Below are 14086 nucleotides of genomic sequence, written 5' to 3'. Positions count from 1 at the left end.
TCAAATACTTATTTCCCTCATTAAAATGCAAATCAATTTATAACATTTTTGATATGCGTTTTTCTGGACTTTTGTTGTTGTTATTCTGTCTCTCACTGTTCAAATAAACCTACCATTAAAATTATAGACTGACCATTTCTTTGTCAATGGGCAAACGTACAAAATCAGCAGGGGATCAAATACTTTTTTCCCTCACTGTAGGTGGGTGAGAGGGTGGGTGAGAGGGTGGGTGGTTGTGTGGGTGAGAGGGTGAGAGGGTTGGTGGATGAGAGAGTTGGTGGGTGGGTGGGTGAGAGGGTGGGGTGGGTGAGAGGGTGGGTGGGTGTGTAGATGGGTGAGAGGGTGGGTGTGTGGGTGGGTGGGTGAGAGGGTGTGTAGGTGGGTGTGTGGGTGGGTGTGTGAGAGTGGGTGGCTGTGTGTGGTGGGTGTGTGGGTGGGTGAGAGAGTGGTTGGGTGTTTGTGGGTGGGTGTGTGGGTGAGAGTGGGTGGGTGGGTGTGTGTGGTGGGTGTGGGTGTGTGTGGATGGGTGAGAGAGTGGGTGGGTGTGTGTGTGGGTGAGAGAGTGGGTGGGTGTGTGTGTGGGTGAGAGAGTGGGTGAGTGTGTGGGTGGGTGAGAGAGTGGGTGAGTGTGTGGGTGGGTGAGAGAGTGGTGTAGCAGTCAACCCATGGGACCTGCTAGGTCTGTCCCGTGACCTCCTCCTGCACCTAGCCTGGCACAGCAGTCAACCCATGGCACCTGCTGGGTCTGTCCCGTGACCTCCTCCTCCTGCACCTAGCCTGGCACAGCAGTCAACCCATGGCACCTGCTGGGTCTGTCCCGTGACCTCCTCCTCCTGCACCTAGCCTGGCACAGCAGTCAACCCATGGCACCTGCTGGGTCTGTCCCGTGACCTCCTCCTCCTGCACCTAGCCTGGCACAGCAGTCAACCCATGGCACCTGCTGGGTCTGTCCCGTGACCTCCTCCTCCTGCACCTAGCCTGGCACAGCAGTCAACCCATGGCACCTGCTGGGTCTGTCCCGTGACCTCCTCCTGCACCGAGGCTGGCACAGCAGTCAACCCATGGCACCTGCTGGGTCTGTCCCGTGACCTCCTCCTCCTGCACCGAGGCTGGCACAGCAGTCAACCTGTGTCACCTGCTGGGTCTGTCCCGTGACCTGCTGTACCTAGCCTGGCACAGGCGCTAATTGGTGGTGACATTGGTGACGTCACCGCCAATTAGTTGTGGCTGTTATTGTGGTTGTTGAGTGGGTAGGTGAGTGGGTAGATGAGTGAGTAAATAGGTGCGTGAGTTGGTAGGTGAGTGAGTGCGTAGGTGAGTGAGTGGGTAGGTGAGTGAGTGTGTTGGTAAGTGAGTAGGTAGCTAAGTGAGTGGGTAGGTGAGTGAGTAAATAGGTGCGTGAGTTGGTAGGTGAGTGAGTGCGTAGGTGAGTGAGTAAATAGGTGCATGAGTTGGTAGGTGAGTGAGTGGGTAGGTGAGTGAGTGGGTGAGTGAGTTGGTAGGTGAGTGAGTGCGTAGGTGAGTGAGTAAATAGGTGCATGAGTTGGTAGGTGAGTGAGTGGGTAGGTGAGTGAGTGGGTAGGTGAGTGAGTAAATAGGTGCGTGAGTTGGTAGGTGAGTGAGTGGGTAGCTGAAAGAGTCAGTGGCTGAGTGAGTGGGCAGCTGAGTGAGTGGGTAGTTCAGTGAGTAGGTAGGTGAGTGAGTGGGTAGCTGAGTGAGTGGGTAGGTGAGTGAGTGGGTAGGTGAGTGAGTGGGTAGGTGAGTGAGTGTGTGGGTGAGTGGGTAGGTGAGTGGGTAGTTCAGTGAGTGAGTGGGTGAGTGGGTAGGTGTGTGGGTGAGTAGGTGAGTGGGTAGGTGAGTGGGTAGTTCAGTGAGTGAGTGGGTGAGTGGGTAGTTCAGTGAGTGGGTAGGTGAGTGAGTGAGTGGGTGAGTGGGTAATTCAGTGAGTGGGTAGGTAAGTGAGTGAGTGGGTAGGTGAGTGAGTAAATAGGTGCGTGAGTTGGTAGGTGAGTGAGTGCGTAGGTGAGTGAGTAAATAGGTGCATGAGTTGGTAGGTGAGTGAGTGGGTAGGTGAGTGAGTGGGTGAGTGAGTTGGTAGGTGAGTGAGTGCGTAGGTGAGTGAGTAAATAGGTGCATGAGTTGGTAGGTGAGTGAGTGGGTAGGTGAGTGAGTGGGTAGGTGAGTGAGTAAATAGGTGCGTGAGTTGGTAGGTGAGTGAGTGGGTAGCTGAAAGAGTCAGTGGCTGAGTGAGTGGGCAGCTGAGTGAGTGGGTAGTTCAGTGAGTAGGTAGGTGAGTGAGTGGGTAGCTGAGTGAGTGGGTAGGTGAGTGAGTGGGTAGGTGAGTGAGTGGGTAGGTGAGTGAGTGTGTGGGTGAGTGGGTAGGTGAGTGGGTAGTTCAGTGAGTGAGTGGGTGAGTGGGTAGGTGTGTGGGTGAGTAGGTGAGTGGGTAGGTGAGTGGGTAGTTCAGTGAGTGAGTGGGTGAGTGGGTAGTTCAGTGAGTGGGTAGGTGAGTGAGTGAGTGGGTGAGTGGGTAATTCAGTGAGTGGGTAGGTAAGTGAGTGAGTGGGTAGGTGAGTGAGTGAGTGGGTGAGTGAATGGGTAGGTGAGTGGGTGAGTGGGTAGTTCAGTGAGTGAGTGGGTGAGTGGGTAGTTCAGTGAGTGGGTAGGTGTGTGGGTGAGTCAGTCCCCTCCGGCCCTGCTCGAGGCTACCTGGTGGAGCTTTGTCTGTGTGATCTTCGTGACTCGGCAATGGGAGAATTTAAAACTCCTCACTTTAAAAGGCAATCATTGTCTCACGTGGTGGGGGTGGTGGTGGGGGTGGTGATGGAGGTGGTGATGGCGGTGCCGGTGGTGGTGATGATGATGGTGGTGGTGGTGATGATGGTGATGGTGGTGGTGATGATGGTGATGGTGGTGATGATGATGGTGATGATGGTGGTGGTCGTGGTGATGATGATGGTGCTGATGATGATGGTGATGATGATGGTGCTGATGATGATGATGGTGGTGGTGATGATGATGATGATGGTGGTGAAGATGATGATGGTGATGATGGTGATGATGGTGGTGATGATGATGATGGTGATGATGATGATGATGGTGGTGGTGATGATGGTGGTGGTGATGATGATGGTGATGGTGGTGATGATGATGACGGTGGTGATGATGATGGCGGTGGTGATGGTGGTGGCGGTGGTGGTGATGATGGTGGTGGTGGTGATGATGATGGTGATGATGGTGGTGATGAGGATGGTGATGGTGGTGATGGTGATGATGGTGGTGGTGGTGATGATGATGATGACGGTGGTGAAGATGATGATGATGGTGGTGATGATGATGATGATGGTGGTGATGATGATGGTGGTGGTGATGATGATGGTGGTGGTGATGATGGTGGTGGTGATGATGATGGTGATGATGGTGGTGATGATGATGGTGGTGATGACGATGATGGTGATGGTGATGATGGTGATGATGATGATGGTGGTGATGATGATGATGGTGGTGGTGATGATGATGGTAATGATGGTGGTGATGATGATGGTGGTGATGATGATGACGGTGGTGATGATGATGACGGTGGTGATGATTATGACGGTGGTGATGATGATGACGGTGGTGATGATGATTATGGTGGTGATGATGATGACGATGGTGGTGATGATGATGTTGCTGACTATGGTGATGATGATGATGGTGGTGATGATTATGACGGTGGTGATGATGATGATGGTGGTGATGACGATGGTGATGATGATGATGGTGGTGATCACGATGGTGGTGATGACGATGGTGATGACGATGGTGGTGATGATGATGGTGGTGATGACGATGGTAATGATGATGACGGTGGTGGTGATGAGGATGGTGGTGATGATGATGGTGGTGATGACGATGGTGATGATGATGGTGGTGGTGATGATGATGGTGGTGGTGGTGATGATGATGGTGGTGATGATGGTGATGATGATGACGGTGGTGGTGATCACGATGGTGGTGATGACGATGGTGATGACGATGGTGGTGATGATGATGGTGGTGATGACGATGGTGATGATGATGACGGTGGTGGTAATGAGGATGGTGGTGATGATGATGGTGGTGATGGCGATGGTGATGGCGATGGTGATGATGATGATGGTGATGATGGTGGTGGTGATGGTGATGATGATGGTGGTGATGATGTTGGTGGTGGTGATGATGATGGTGATGATGGTGGTGATGACGGTGGTGATGATGATGGTGATGATGATGACGGTGGTGGTGATCACGATGGTGGTGATGACGATGGTGATGACGATGGTGGTGATGATAATGGTGGTGATGACGATGGTGATGATGATGACGGTGGTGGTGATGAGGATGGTGGTGATGATGATGGTGGTGATGGCGATGGTGATGGTGATGATGATGGTGATGATGGTGGTGGTGATGATGTTGGTGGTGGTGATGATGATGGTGATGATGGTGGTGATGATGTTGGTGGTGGTGATGGTGATGATGATGGTGGTGGTGATCGACTCAGCCTTTAAACATCAAGGCGTTGTGCATCACCAGGTGGTGGTGATGGTGGTGATGGTGTTAGCTACCCAGCCACACACCACCTTACCCCTGATGCGTGCCCTTGCCCCTGCTGCACGGCGCTTGTGTGAGGGCGCTACCTGGGGTCGCTTTGTCTCTGCATCTCATCAATAACGAATGGAGTCCCTTAAATGGACTTAAAAAAGCCCTCCGGCATTGACAGCAGGGTGCAGTAAACACGTGGGTGGGGGGGGGGTGGGTGGGAGAGTGGGGGGGTGAGTGGGGGGTGAGTGGGTGGGTGGGAGAGTGGGTGAGTGAGTGGGTGGGAGAGTGGGGGGGTGGATGGGTGGGTGAGTGAGTGAGTGAGTGGGTGAGTGAGTGCGTGGGTGGGTGGGAGGGTGGGTGGGTGGGTGGGAGAGTGGGTGGGTGGGTGGGTGAGTGGGTGGGTGGTGAGTGAGTGGGTGAGTGGGTGGGAGAGTGAGTGGGTGAGTGAGTGAGTGGTGAGTGAGTGGGTGAGTGGGTGGGTGAGTGAGTGAGTGGGTGAGTGAGTGAGTGGGTGGGAGAGTGGGTGGGTGGGTAGGTGGGAGAGTGGGGGGTGAGTGGGTGGGTGGGTGAGTGGATGAGTGGGTGGGTGGGTGAGTGGGTGAGTGGGTTGGTGAGTGAGTGGGTGGGAGAGTGGGGGGTGGGTGGGAGAGTGGAGGGGTGAGTGGGTGGGTGGGAGAGTGGGTGAGTGAGTGGGTGGGAGAGTGGGGGGGTGAGTGGGTGGGTGAGTGAGTGAGTGGGTGAGTGAGTGAGTGGGAGGGTGGGTGGGTGGGAAAGTGAGTGGGTGGGTAGGTGGGAGAGTGGGGGGGTGGGAGAGTGGGGGGGTGGGTGGGTGGGTGGGAGAGTGGGTGGGAGAGTGGGGGGGTGGGAGAGTGGGTGGGTGGGAGAGTGGGGGGGTGGGTGGGTGGGAGAGTGGGTGAGTGAGTGGGTGGGAGAGTGGGGGGGGTGGGTGGGTGGGTGGGAGAGTGGGGGGGGGTGGGAGAGTGGGTGAGTGAGTGGGTGGGAGAGTGGGGGGGGTGGGTGGGTGGGTGGGAGAGTGGGGGGGTGGGAGAGTGGGTGAGTGAGTGGGTGGGAGAGTGGGGGGGTGGGTGGGTGGGTGGGAGAGTGGGTGGGGAGAGTGGTGGGGTGGGTGGGTGGGAGAGTGGGGGGGGGGGGGTGGGTGGGGGGGTGTTGGGTGGGTGGGAGAGTGGGTGAGTGAGTGGGTGGGAGAGTGGGGGGGTGGGTGGGTGGGAGAGTGGGGGGGTGGGAGAGTGGGTGGGAGAGTGGGGGGGGTGGGTGGGTGGGAGAGTGGGGGGGTGAGTGGGTGGGTGGGAGAGTGGGGGGGTGGGTGGGTGGGTGGGAGAGTGGGGGGGTGGGAGAGTGGGTGGGAGAGTGGGGGGGTGGGTGGGAGAGTGGGGGGGTGGGAGAGTGGGTGGGAGAGTGGGGGGGTGGGAGAGTGGGGGGGTGAGTGGGTGGGTGGGTGGGAGAGTGGGTGAGTGAGTGGGTGGGAGAGTGGGTGGGTGGGTGGGTGGGAGAGTGGGTGGGGAGTGGGGGGGTGGGTGAGTGAGTGAGTGGGTGGGTGAGTGAGTGCATGGGTGGGAGGGTGGGTGGGTGGGTGGGAGAGTGGGTGGGTGGGTGGGAGAGTGAGTGGGTGAGTGGTGAGTGGGTGGGTGAGTGGGTGGGTGAGTGAGTGGGTGAGTGAGTGAGTGAGTGGGTGGGAGGGTGGGTGGGTGGGTGGGAGAGTGGGTGGGTAGGTGGGAGAGTGGGGCGGTGAGTGGGTGGGTGGGTGAGTGGATGAGTGGGTGGGTGGGTGAGTGGGTTGGTGAGTGAGTGGGTGGGAGAGTGGGTGGGTGAGTGGGTGGGTGAGTGGGTGGGTGAGTGGATGGGTGGGTGGGAGAGTGAGTGGGTGGGAGAGTGGGTGGGTGAGTGGGTGGGTGGGAGAGTGGGTGGGTGGGTGAGTGAGTGGGTGGGAGAGTGAGTGGGTGGGTGAGTGAGTGGGTGGGAGAGTGGGTGGGTGAGTGGTGGGTGAGTGGGTGGGAGAGTGGGTGGGTGGGTGGGTGGGTGGGTGAGTGGGTGGGTGAGTGGATGGGTGGGTGGGAGAGTGAGTGGGAGAGTGGGTGGGTGGGTGAGTGGGTGGGTGAGTGGGTAAGTGGGTGGGTGAGTGGGTGAGTGAGTGAGTGGGTGGGAGAGTGAGTGGGTGGGTGAGTGGGTGGGTCAATTGGTGAGTGGGTGAGTGGGTGGGTGAGTGGGTGAGTGAGTGGGTGGGTGGGAGTGAGTGGGTGGGTGAGTGGGTGGGTGGGTCAATGAGTGCGTGGAAGAGTGAGTGGGTGTGTGAGTTGGTGGGTGGGAGAGTGGGTGGGTGAGTTGGTGGGTGGGTGAGTTGGTGGGTGAGTGGGTGAGTTGGTGGGTGAGGGAGTGAGTGGGTGGGAGGTGGAGGAAGTTCGAGGAGGAGAGGAGGAGGAGGGGGTGGAGGAGGAGGAGGAGGAGAGGCGGAGGAGGAGGAGGAGGGGGTTGAGGAGGAGGAGGAGGAGAGGAGGAGGAGGAGGGGGAGGAGGGGGTGGAATGTTGAAGAATTGTTCCAATTTCTCACCTTTTTTAGTCAATTCCAGAGAGAGAGAAGTGGAGACATCACAAAGGCAAAGCTCCCCCGTATAGCCTCTTGACAGGCTCTAAGGGCAAGTGCCCTCAATAGCGAGTGGCAACAGTTGCTGCACACACAGAGGGGGTGGGTGGCCAGCACCACGCCCGGCCGCCTTTGTCTCCCCCAGTGCTAGCGATGTTCACTACCACCACCACCGTTCCACCAGGCGACTCATTTGAGGCTGAGTCGACCTAGGGGACGCCCATGACCGGTTGAGATCATCGCTAACCACGGCGCCACCGCTGCCCACACACTCGCTCAGCCGCTCACCTCAACACTCACCTACACAGTCACTCGCCCACCCACTCGCCCACCCGCTCAATCACCCGCTCACCTAATCACTCATTCAGCCACCCACCCACTCACACACTCACTCACCCGCTTACCTAATCACTCACCCAGTCGCTCACTCACCCAGTCACCCACCCACGCACTCGCTCACTCACCTGCTCACCTAATCACTCACCCAGTCACTCACCCAATCACCCACCCACTCACTCGCTCACTCACCCGCTCACCTAATCACTCATCCAGCCACCCACTCACCCACTCACTCACCCGCTCACCTAATCACTCACCCAGTCACTCACTCACCCAGTCACCCACCCACGCACTCGCTCACTCACCTGCTCACCTAATCACTCACCCAGTCACTCACCCAATCACCCACCCACTCACTCGCTCACTCACCCGCTCACCTAATCACTCACTCACCCAGTCACTCACTCACCCAGTCACTCACTCACTCATCCAGTCACCCACTCACTCACGCACTCACCAAATCACTCACCTACCCAGTCACTCACCCAGTCACTCATCCAGTCACTCATCCAGTCACCCACCCACTCTCGCACTCACACACGTACACACACGTAACCATACAAAGGCACACACACGCACACACATACACACGCGCACTCACTCACCCACGCGTGGCTTCCTAACGCTCCTACGTGACCTTGAAAGGTGCTGCTCGCTGTTGGTGATGATGGTGACTGCCCTGCTGGTGTTTGTTGATGTTCAGAGTCATGGTGGGGGGTGGCGGTGATGGTGGGGGTGAGTGGGTGGTGGTGATGGTGGGGGTGAGTGGGTGGTGGTGATGGTGGGGGTGGGTGGGTGAGTGGGTGGGTGGGTGAGTGGGTGCGTGAGTGATTGGGTGAGTGAGTGAGTGATTGAGTGGGTGGGTGGGTGAGTGATTGAGTGGGTGGGTAAACGGGTGAGTGGGTGGGTGACTTACACGGGCTGGAGAACAGATAGATTGATGGGTGAGTGAATGGGTGTGTGGGTGAGTGGGTGAGTGAATGCTAGACTGGGTGGGTGAGTGGGTGTGTGGGTGAGTGTATGAGTAGGTGAGTGAGTGAGTGGGTGAGGGAGTGGATGAGGGAGTGAGTGAGTGTGTGTGAGTGTGTTTGTGTGAGCGAGTGAGTGTGTGAGTGAGTGGGTGTGTCGGTGAGGGAGTGAGTGGAACAGGCTAGAGAAGAGATGGAGTGATGTGGTACAGGAGGACGTGGAGCTGAGTGGACTTGCCGATGACCGGTACCAGCGGTGTCAAGATTGGCCTCTGTGGAGGAGGAGGCTCTTGAAGGACGCTGCTGCTACTGGGGCTAGTGCCAGGCTAGGTGCACTCTGAGGTTATCGGGCAGTTGGAGGTAGTCGCCCTCCAGCAACAACGGAGGGCAGAGGAGCGACGCTCACAACAACGAGCGGAGCGCCGGGTGGCTATAAAGCGTCGAGTTGGCACAGTAGAGGGCACAGGTGGTGCACCTAGCCTGGCACAGTAGGGGGCACAGGTGGTGATGCATCTGCACCTAGTCTGGCACAGCAGCCAACCCATGGCACTTCCTGGGTCTGTCCCGAGACCTCCTGCACCTAGCCTGGCACAGTATGGGGTACAGCTGGTGGTGAATCTACCGGTAATCTCTGTCAGTCGACCCAATGGCACCTGCTGGGTCTGCCCCGTGACCTCCTGCCAGCGGGCGTTCGAGACTTCACGTGGTCTCAACGTGCACCTAGCCTGGCACAAGCGCCGTGGTGACATCACCGCCACTTAGTGGCGAATGGCGGTTGTTGTTGTGTGCTGTTGTGGGAATCTCTGTGACTCTGTCTCTCTGTGTGTCTGTATCTCTGTCTTTATCTGTGTCTCTGTGTGTCTCTGTCTCTCTCTGTGTCTGTCTCTCTCTGTCTGTCTGTGTGTGTCTGTCTCTCTGTCTCTGTCTCTCGCTCTGTCTCCCTCTGTGTCTATCTCTCTCTGTCTCTCTCTCTGTCTCTCTGTGTGTCTCTCTGTGTGTCTCTCTCTGTCTCTCTCTGTCTCTCTGTGTGTGTCTCTCTCTGTTTCTCTCTGTGTCTGTCTCTGTCTCTCTGTCTTTCTCTGTGTGTGTCTGTCTCTCTGTCTCTCTCCGTCTCTCTGTCTTTCTCTGTGTGTGTCTGTCTCTCTCCGTCTCTCTGTCTGTCTCTGTCTCTCTCTGTGTCTGTCTCTCTCTGTCTCTCTGTGTGTGTCTCTCTCTGTTTCTCTCTCTGTCTTTCTCTGTGTCTCTGTGTGTGTCTCTCTCTGTCTCTCTCTGTGTCTGTCTCTCTCTGTCTCTCTTTGTCTCTCTCTGTCTCTCTCTCTGTCTCTCGCTCTGTCTCTCTCTCTGTCTCTCTGTGTGTGTCTCTCTCTGTCTCTCTCTGTCTCTCTCTGTCTCTCTCTGTCTCCCTGTGTGTGTCTCTCTCTGTCTCTGTCTGAGTTTCTCTCTCTGTCTCTCTCTCTCTGTGTCTATCTGTCTCTCTCTGTCTCTCTGTGTGTATCTCTCTGTCCCTGTCTGAGTCTCTCTCTCTGTCTCTCTCGCTCTGTCTCTCTGTGTGTGTATCTCTCTGTCTCTGTCTGAGTCTCTCTCTGTCTCTCTCTCTGTGTGTCTCTCTCTCTCTCTGTGTCTCTCTGAGCGTAGATAGCCCAGAAATACGACGTTCAGAAGGAGTTGGAGCTCCGTGACTGGATAGAGGAAATCACGGGAATACAACTCAACGGACCCTTCCACCAGAGCCTTCGCGACGGTGTGGTGCTGTGCGAGTGAGTGACTCGCTCACTCACCAACTCACTCACCAACTTACTCAGCCACTCGCTCACTCACCAACTCATTTACCAACTCAGCCACTCGCTCACTCACCAACTCACTCACCAACTCAGCCACTCGCTCACTCACCAACTCACTCAGCCACTCACTCAGCCCCTGAATCGCTCACTCACCAACTCATTTACCAAATCACTCAGCCCCTGACTCGCTCACTCACCAACTCATTTAACAACTTACTCAGCCACTCGCTCACTCACCAACTCACTCACCGACTCACTCGCTCACGCACTCACTCACCAACTCACTCAGCCACTCGCTCACTCACCAACTCACTCACCAAATCACTCACCAACTCACTCGCTCACCAACTCACTCACCAAATCACTCAGCCACTCGCTCACTCACCAACTCACTCACCAAATCACTCACCGATTCACTTGCTCACGAACTCACTCACCAACTCACTCACCAACTTACTCAGCCACTCGCTCACTCACCAACTCACTCACCAACTCAGCCACTCGCTCACTCACCAACTCACTCAGCCACTCACTCAGCCCCTGACTCGCTCACTCACCAACTCACTCACCAAATCACTCACCGATTCACTCGCTCACGAACTCACTCACCAACTCATTTACCAACTTAGCCACTCGCTCACTCACCAACTCACTCACCAAATCACTCACCGACTCACTCGCTCACCAACTCACTCAGCCACTCACTCAGCCCCTGACTCGCTCACTCACCAACTCATTTACCAACTTACTCAGCCACTCGCTCACTCACCAACTCACTCAGCCACTCACTCAGCCCCTGACTCGCTCACTCACCAACTCATTTACCAACTTACTCAGCCACTTGCTCACTCACCAACTCACTCACCAAATCACTCACCGACTCACTCGCTCACCAACTCACTCACCAATCACTCAGCCACTCGCTCACTCACCAACTCACTCACCAAATCACTCACCGATTCACTTGCTCACGAACTCACTCACCAACTCACCCAGCCACTCACTCACTCAGCCCCTGACTCGCTCACTCACCAACTCACTCGCCAACTTACTCAGCCACTCGCTCACTCACCAACTCACTCACCAACTCAGCCACTCGCTCACTCACCAACTCACTCAGCCACTCACTCAGCCCCTGACTCGCTCACTCACCAACTCACTCACCAACTTACTCAGCCACTCGCTCACTCACCAACTCACTCGCCAAATCACTCAGCCACTCACTCAGCTACTCGCTCGCTCAGCCACTCACTCACCCAGCCACTCACTCAGCCACTCACTCACCAACTCACTCAACAACTCACTCAGCCACTCACTCACCAACTCGCTCGCTCAGTCACTCACTCACTCACTCAGCCACTCACTCACTCAGCCACTCACTCACTCAGCCACTCAGCCACTCACTCACTCAGCGACTCACTCAGCGACTCACTCAGCCACTCACTCACCCAGCCACTCACTCAGCTACTCACTCACTCAGCCACTCACTCACTCACTCAGCGACTCACTCACTCAGCCACTCACTCACTCAGCCACTCACTCACTCAGCGACTCACTCAGCTACTCACTTACTCACTCAGCTACTTACTGACTCAGCGACTCACTCACTCAGTCACTCACTCACTCAGCGACTCACTCACTCACTCAGCCACTCACTCACTCAGCGACTCACTCGCCAGCCACTCACTCACTCAGCGACTCACTCGCTCAGCTACTCACTCACTCAGCCACTCACTCACTCACTCAGCCACTCACTCACTCAGCGACTCTACTCACTCAGCTACTCACTCACTCACTCAGCCACTCACTCAGCGACTCACTAACTCAGCTATTCACTCACTCAGCGACTCACTCGCTCAGCTACTCACTCGCCAGCCACTCACTCACTCAGCCACTCACTCACTCAGCCACTCACTCACTCAGCGACTCCACTCACTCAGCTACTCACTCACTCACTCAGCCACTCACTCAGCGACTCACTCACTCAGCCATTCACTCACTCAGCCACTCACTCAGCCACTCACTCACTCAGCCACTCACTCACTCAGCGACTCACTAACTCAGCTATTCACTCACTCAGCCACTCACTCACTCAGCGACTCACTCGCTCAGCTACTCACTCGCCAGCCACTCACACACTCAGCCACTCACTCACTCAGCCACTCACTCACTCAGCGACTCCACTCACTCAGCTACTCACTCACTCACTCAGCCACTCACTCAGCGACTTACTCACTCAGCCACTCACTCACTCAGCCACTCACTCACTCAGCGACTCACTAACTCAGCTATTCACTCACTCATCCACTCACTCACTCAGCCACTCACTCACTCAGCGACTCACTCACTCAGCCACTACCCTCGCTTACTCACTCACTCGCTCTCTCTGCCACGGGCGGGTGGGTGGGTGGTTGGGCGAGTGAGTGAGTGGGTGGGTGAGTTGGTCAGTGGGTGAATGGGTGGGTGGGTCGGTGGGTGGGTGGTTGGGCGAGTGAGTGGGTGGGTGGGTGGGTCACTGAGTCGTTCCGTGTGTCACCCACAGGCTGATCAACTGCCTGCAGCCGGGCTCTGTGAAGAAAGTGAACCATTCTAAAGTCAACTGGCACCAGGTTGGGTGGTCATGCGGGGTGGGAGGGGAGGGGAGGGGTGGGTGGGTGGGTGGGTCGGTGGGTGTGTGAGTGGGTGTGTGTGTGAGCGGGTAAGTGGGTGTATGGGTAGGTGAGTGGGTGTATGGGTGGGTGAGTGGGTGTATGGGTGTGTGAGTGGGTGTGTGGGTGTATGGGTGTGTGAGTGGGGGTGTGGGTGGGCGGGTACGTGGGTGTATGGGTGTGTGAGTGTATGGGTGTGTGAGTGGGTGTTTGGGTGTGTGAGTCGGTGTGTGGGTGAGCGGGTGAGTGGGTGTGTGAGTGGGGGTGTGGGTGGGCGGGTGCGTGGGTGTATGGGTCTGTGAGTGGGGGTGTGGGTGAGCAAGTGAGTGGATGTATGGGTGTGTGAGTGTATGGGTGTGTGAGTGGGTGAGTGGGTGTATGGGTGTGTGAGTGGGTGTGTGGGTGAGCGGGTGAGTGGGTGTATGGGTGTGTGAGTGGGTGTGTGGGTGTGTGGGTGTGTGGGTGAGCGGGTGAGTGGGTGTATGGGTGGGTGAGTGGGTGTATGGGTGTGTGAGTGGGTGTATGGGTGTGTGAGTGGGTGTGTGGGTGTATGGCTGTCTGAAGGTATGGGTGTGTGAGTGGCGGTGTGGGTGGGCGGGTGCGTGGGTATATGGGTGTGTGGGTGGCGGGTGAGTGGGTGTATGGGTGTGTGAGTGGGTGTGTGGGTGAGCGGGTGAGTGGGTGTATGGGTGTGTGAGTGGGTGTGTGGGTGTGTGGGTGAGTGGGGGTGTGGGTGAGCTGGTGAGTGGGTGTATGGGTGTGTGAGTGGGTGTATGGGTGTGTGAGTGGGTGTGTGGGTGTATGGGTGTGTGAGTGGGGGTGTGGGTGGGCGGGTGAGTGGGTGTGTATGGGTGTGTGAGTGTATGGGTGTGTGAGTGGGTGAGTGGGTGTATGGGTGTGTGAGTGGGTGTGTGGGTTAGCAGGTGAGTGGGTGTATGGGTGTGTGAGTGTATGGGTGGGTGAGCGGGTGAGTGGGTGTATGGGTGTGTGAAGGTATGGGTGTGTGAGTGGGTGTGTGGGTGGGTGGGTGAGTGGGTGTATGGGTGTGTGAGTGGGTGTGAGTGGGTAAGTGGGTGTATGGGTGTGTGAGTGTGTGTGTGGGTGAGTGGGTGAGTGGGTGTATGGGTGTGTGAGTGGGTGTATGGGTGAGCGGGTGAGTGGGTATATAGGTGTGTGAGTGGGTGT

At 56.7% G+C, this 14086-nt stretch overlaps 1 protein-coding gene across 2 annotated transcripts in view; it reads left to right on the top strand.

Annotated features, from left to right (window-relative positions):
- The window catches only part of LOC116958469 (calponin-1-like), a 40579-nt gene that overhangs the window by 10596 nt on the left and 15897 nt on the right, over positions 1–14086 (top strand). For both annotated transcript variants that reach the window (XM_076058826.1, XM_076058827.1), the window contains exons 3-4: positions 10108–10229; positions 12796–12862. In XM_076058826.1, the coding sequence (XP_075914941.1) occupies positions 10108–10229; positions 12796–12862 (189 nt within the window). The remainder of the gene's footprint in view (positions 1–10107; positions 10230–12795; positions 12863–14086) is intronic.

The sequence above is a fragment of the Petromyzon marinus genome (assembly GCF_048934315.1).
Source record: "Petromyzon marinus isolate PM22_M1 ecotype Great Lakes invasive population chromosome 78 unlocalized genomic scaffold, UKy_Petmar_22M1.pri1.0 chr78_unloc.3, whole genome shotgun sequence".
Lineage (NCBI taxonomy): Eukaryota > Metazoa > Chordata > Hyperoartia > Petromyzontiformes > Petromyzontidae > Petromyzon > Petromyzon marinus.
This window is presented reverse-complemented; position numbering and strand designations above follow the sequence as displayed.